We start from the raw sequence: 4,990 nt of genomic DNA, 5'->3' as shown, positions 1-4,990 counted from the left end.
TACAAAAATCAGCCGGGTATGGTGGCACACACCTATAATCCCAGCTACTCAGGAAGCTGAGGCATGAGTATCCCTTGAACCCGGGAGACAGAGGTTGCAGTGAGCCGAGATCGCACCACTGCACTCCAGCCTGGGGACAGAGCCAGACTCCATCTGAAAAGAAAAAAAAGCAGCGGTGGGGTGGGGGAGGAGGGGAGGCACCTATCAGTTGAAAGAAGCAACGTAAGTCTGGCACTCCTCCTCACTTTTCACCCCGAACCTGCCCATTCCTCTTTTTCCCTCCCAGCTTTCCAATCATGGCAGCCTCCAAGTCACACCTCCTTAAAATGCCCTGAGGTCAGATGGCAGTTGTCCTAGCTCTTCCATCTCACCATCCCCCAACTTGCGCCGGATGCTGCTTGTGAATACTTGGATTCTGAATCGTGCATTTTGTTGCCAGTCCTGGATCCACCTCTTCCCTGCCTTTATGCAACGCCCCCACCCTATCTCACTTTCAGGGACCCTCTGGCAACTCCCCACCTCCTCACGGGCCTCCACGGCAGCTCTACTTATCTCAGCTTATAATATGGGCTTCTGAGTAGGATTTCAGTAGGGGGAAAAAAAAGGTCTTGCTTTTTTAAACGAAGTTTGCTGGAGGCCAGGCGCAGTGGCTCATGCCTAGGATCTCAGCACTTTGGGAGGCCAAGGCTAGTGGATCACATGAGGCCAAGAGTTCAAGACCAGCCTGATTGACATGGTGAAACCCTGTCTCTACTAAAAATGCAAAAAAATTAGCCGGGTGTGGTGGCAGGCACCTGTAATCCTAGCTACTCAGGAGGCTGAGGCAGGAGAATCGCTTGAACCTGGGAGGCGGAGGTTGCAGTGAGCTGAAATCCAGCCATTGCACTCTGAGAGTCCTTCCAGCTCTGGCCTGCAGGGTGCAGGGGTCCAGACCCCGACCGTCGCTGGCCTTTGCTATCTTAGGAGCTTCTCTTTGCCTCCCTTTCTTTTTAGATCATCCTCCACCGGGTGGATTCAGAGGACAATTTTCCATGAAGAACTCAGACTGGGCCACCCCTAGGACTCTGGGTCTTAGGCAGTTGTTCAAGGGATCCTCCTCGGCATCAGGACAGGAGATGAGCCCATCTGCGGCCGAAGAGACCCTAGAGTCACAGGGAAGCCAGTTCACTGGTTTTATCAACGTTTTTATCGCTGTTCTTATTTTAATCCTGCCCCTACTGGAAAGTAGACTCGCGTTCTATCATCTGCCCTGCAATGAGTGGACTGGCCACAAGGGGGCAGAAGGAGGCAACAGTAGGGCCTGGAAATTGCCCTTCTAACCGCAGCCGTGCCAAACAATGCCGGCCACAAGGTCCTCAGAAGAGAAGGACCCATGCCCCTGCCGCCAAACTGTGTTCAGAGAGAAGCCACGGCCCCATCGCTGGTTGGGAGAGTGAGAGAGAAGTAGAAGGGAAGGCCCCGACTCCTCTGTGCTCAGCCCGTAGCTGGGCATGGGCAGGGGTCTGGGGGTGGGGTGTTCTGAGCCTCTAGTCCCCATCTTTTTGAGCACAGGGGTGCGGGGTCCCCGGAGTGGCTCACGGGGCTCTCAACCTAATGGAGGAGCTGGGACTCACACACACACACACACACACACACACACACACACACACACGAACCAATGAGGGAACCATGAGGAGCAGGGGTCGGCTTCCGGGCAGTCCCTAAGAGCTGGGGGAGCGAGTCGGTGGGCGGCTGTGCTGGGCCGGCTTCCTGCAGGCTGGGCGCAGCTGAGCGAGTGGGGAGGTCAGCCCGGACCGGGTGGGGATCACACTTCAGTTAGGAGGAACCACAGGGCCGCGTGGTGCCCGCCTGCCTGGGGCCGGAGGGGGCTAGGAAGGTAGCTGCAGGCAGAGGACCCAGGGCCCCCTTGCTCTGAAGCTGGTCTGGAATTTGAGCGGGGAGAGGGAGCCAGGGCCAGGAGGAGCCGGGCGAGCTGGCCTGCAGTGAGTGCAGGGGGAGGCAGGGACAGGGCTGCAAGGTCCCGCCACCCTCGGTCAGGGGGCTCCCCAGCACTGGGCAGAGCTGTGGCCTGCGGCAGGGTCCTGGCCAGTCTGTGAAATTGACTCCAGCACCTCGGGGAAGCTTGTCCTCAACTCCACGTGGGGCAAGAACAGGAGCTGGGCTAGGGGGAAACCGGGAGACCGCGGGGTGGGTGGGAACAGAATCCAGCCACCGCCTCCCAGGGCCCCGCCAACCCCGCCCCTGGCCTCTCACCAGGGCTTCCCCTCACTGGTGCGCAGTCTGCGGAAGCCACGTGCCCCTCTCAGCCTCAGTCTCCCTTTCCAACCTGCACAGGGCAGAACCAGATGTTCTCTGAGGACCTTCCCAGAGTGACAGGCTGGAGTGGAAGTGCGTCTTGCACTGTGGGCACGAACACGCTGACACAGACTGAGGAGAAAGAATTTAATCGGGGCCCTTTGTGCCCATGGCTCCAGTTCAGACAAGGGGATGGGATCTTCCTCACTGTGGGGCTTCTTTGTCCTTGGAAGGCCTCCCCTGGACCCATTTGCTCAGGGTTGGGGCAGTGAACACCAATGCTGGAGGTCCCAGGTGGTCCCGGGAGACAGTCAGGAGTCTGAGGTGAGGAGGCTTCAAGACCTCTAGAGGCTTTGCAGGTATTTAAGTGCCTTCTTCACTTTCTTGTCGTTGGGGTCCGAACAGATGGCCTTGTTCTGGACAGTTACAAAACTACACAGAAGGAGGATGTTACCAGGGGTGGCAGATGGGGAAGGGCCCCCAGAGTCCCTGGGATGGACCCGCCCTGTGCTGACCAGGATTCCAAGGCTCCAAGAGGGGCAGGAAGTTGCTGCAGTCACGGGGCATTGGTGGCAGATCTGGGACTTCAGGCTCTGTCCTGAGTGACATCAACCCTCCCAGGCAGCCAGGGCTGCAGGACCTTGTGCCCACCCCTCAGCCTGCCCATGCCCCCAGACGGCCTAGAGCCTGGGACGTGGAGACTGCGGGCAGGGCTTAGGCCCAGGCCAGGGGAGGTGACCACATTGCCCCTGACCAGCTGTGTGACCTGGGGGTGTTCATCGCTTCGGGGCCTCGATTTCACCACAAATCAAGAAACAGGTTGGACCTCATGGCCTGCAGCCGTTTTGGGTCCCACAGCATGGGGAACATGAACTGCCCCAAGGAGCCTGCAGAAGTCAGGGAAGAAGGCCCCACTGTCTCTTCCCTGCTCCCCAGTGGCTGTCCTGGGAGCTCCTGGGAGCACTTGTCCCCAAGCTTGGCCCTGAGGAGCAGGGTAGGGCCGGGGGGGACTTACACAATGGCATCCCTGGGACAGTCCTCGGATGTCTGGTACCATGTCTTCAGCTTTCTAAGGGGAATGGCTCCCTTGAAGTACATCAGGCAGCACTCCCGGCCCACGTTGGTCCCTCGAGCTGCAGGGAGAGGAGCGGGGCAGGGGTGTCTGTGAGTATCTGGGTGTGTGTTGCGGGGACTCCTGGAGGCTGTTCATGGAAGATCTGCATGTGCGTGTTCATGTGTGCACCTGTGTGTGGTGACTGCATGTGCATCGCTGCCTGTGTGTATGTGTGTCTGTGTGTTACCGTGCACAAGTGTGTGTGAGGCCTCTGTGTATGCTGTGGGGGTCCCGTGTGTGTGTGGGTATGTATGTCTGTGTGTGTCTGTGGGGGATCCTGTGTGTCCTGTGAGTGCCTATGTGTGTGTGTTTGTGTGCATCCCTGTATGTCTATACTTGGCAACCTTATTTCATCTTCCCTTTGCCAACCTAGTATAAGAATCTCTTTTTCAGGCTCAGACCCGAGGCTCACGCCTGTAATCCCAGCACTTTGGGAGGCTGAAGTGGGTGCATTGCCTGAGGTCAGGAGTTCGAGACCAGCCTGACCAACGTGGTGAAAATCCATTGGTGGCGTGGTGGCTGGGCCCCTGAATTACCAGCTACTTGGGAGGCTGAGGTAGGATAATTGCTTGAACTCAGGAGGCAGAGGTTGCAGTGAGCTGAGATCGCACCATTGCACTCCAGCCTGGACAACATAGCGAGACTCCATCTCAAAAAAAAGAATATTTTTTTACATGCTTTTGGAACCAATTATCCTATCTTTATGCTGATTCCTTCGTTGTACATAAAACCTGTTAATAAAACAGAGGCTAATAAATAATTTTGAGAATTGTTCATTTTCCATTGCACAACTACAGCCACAGCCCCCACCTCGCAGCCATTGCAGCCGGAGCTGTGCTCGCTTTGGACCTCACCAAGCCCACCCGCAAGAGCTGGGTCATCATCAACATTTTTCTCTGCTTATTTCCCTCAAAATCCTAGTGCTGTGGGCTTCTCATGTCTTTTCTGGGAGTAGGTGGGGTGTAAATAATACACAAATGTGTGTGTTGCTGCAGTGGTCTTCATGCCCCCAACTCCTGTCCTCCCGGTGCCCACCCCTGGCCACCTGTCCCCTGCTCTCACCTGCATGGATGTGCTGCAGAGAAGCCCCCAGGAGGAGGATGACCAGGGCCAGCATCTTCAGTGGGGCCATGGTGCCAGGAGCCCAGGAGGGAGTCTCTGCGTGCGGGTCCCTCTGCTTAGGGAGACACCCTGGTGAGAGTCGAGGGTGGCAGTGACCTATTTAACCTCTTTGAGGGTCTTGCCCCGCCTTCTGTCACCTCCTCATATCCTTCCCTAGACCAGCGAAGTTCGAAGAATTTGAGATGATTCAGGAGAAGTCCAGCTCTTGGAATATTTGTGGATTTCCAGAGAAGGGGCACTCAACTACAGATGGAGGTGGGGTACATGTATCTGGAGCCCATGGCAGTGACATACTTCTCCTTTCAAAGGGGACATTTCTTGGTTCCTCTATTAGAATTGAAAAGCCTCCATGCACAGCTGGGTTCCTCTCTCTGGGGCTGGAGAGCGTCCTTCATGCATGGTGGCTTGAATAGGGGAGCAGACGGGGGTGTTGGGGAGTCAACCAGGCAGAAACCAAGC

At 56.6% G+C, this 4,990-nt stretch overlaps 1 protein-coding gene across 1 annotated transcript; it reads right to left on the bottom strand.

Moving 5' to 3' along the window:
- Positions 1-2,421: 2,421 nt before the first annotated feature.
- On the bottom strand, positions 2,422-4,619 carry CCL17 (C-C motif chemokine ligand 17). The gene is made up of 3 exons (XM_033219921.1): positions 4,472-4,619; positions 3,311-3,428; positions 2,422-2,727 (listed from the first exon to the last, which is right to left on the bottom strand). The coding sequence occupies exons 1-3, from the start codon at positions 4,539-4,541 to the stop codon at positions 2,640-2,642; spliced, it is 276 nt and encodes a 91-aa protein (XP_033075812.1). The 5' UTR covers positions 4,542-4,619; the 3' UTR covers positions 2,422-2,639.
- Positions 4,620-4,990: the final 371 nt, after the last annotated feature.

The sequence above is a fragment of the Trachypithecus francoisi genome, unplaced genomic scaffold, assembly GCF_009764315.1.
Source record: "Trachypithecus francoisi isolate TF-2019V2 unplaced genomic scaffold, Tfra_2.0 Lachesis_group10, whole genome shotgun sequence".
In the NCBI taxonomy this organism is placed as follows: domain Eukaryota; kingdom Metazoa; phylum Chordata; class Mammalia; order Primates; family Cercopithecidae; genus Trachypithecus; species Trachypithecus francoisi.
The sequence above is the reverse complement of the archived record's forward strand: the minus strand, read 5'-3'. Positions and strand labels throughout refer to the sequence as shown.

Bases quoted from the DNA above. Each gene is read 5' to 3' on its own strand.
- CCL17 (XM_033219921.1), bottom strand. From the start codon at position 4,541: ATGGCCCCACTGAAGATGCTGGCCCTGGTCATCCTCCTCCTGGGGGCT. The intron at 3,429-4,471 runs GTGAGAGCAGGG...CTCTCCCTGCAG, and splicing joins TCTGCAGCACATCCATGCAG to CTCGAGGGACCAACGTGGGC. The intron at 2,728-3,310 runs GTAAGTCCCCCC...CCTTCTGTGTAG, and splicing joins TGTCCCAGGGATGCCATTGT to TTTTGTAACTGTCCAGAACA.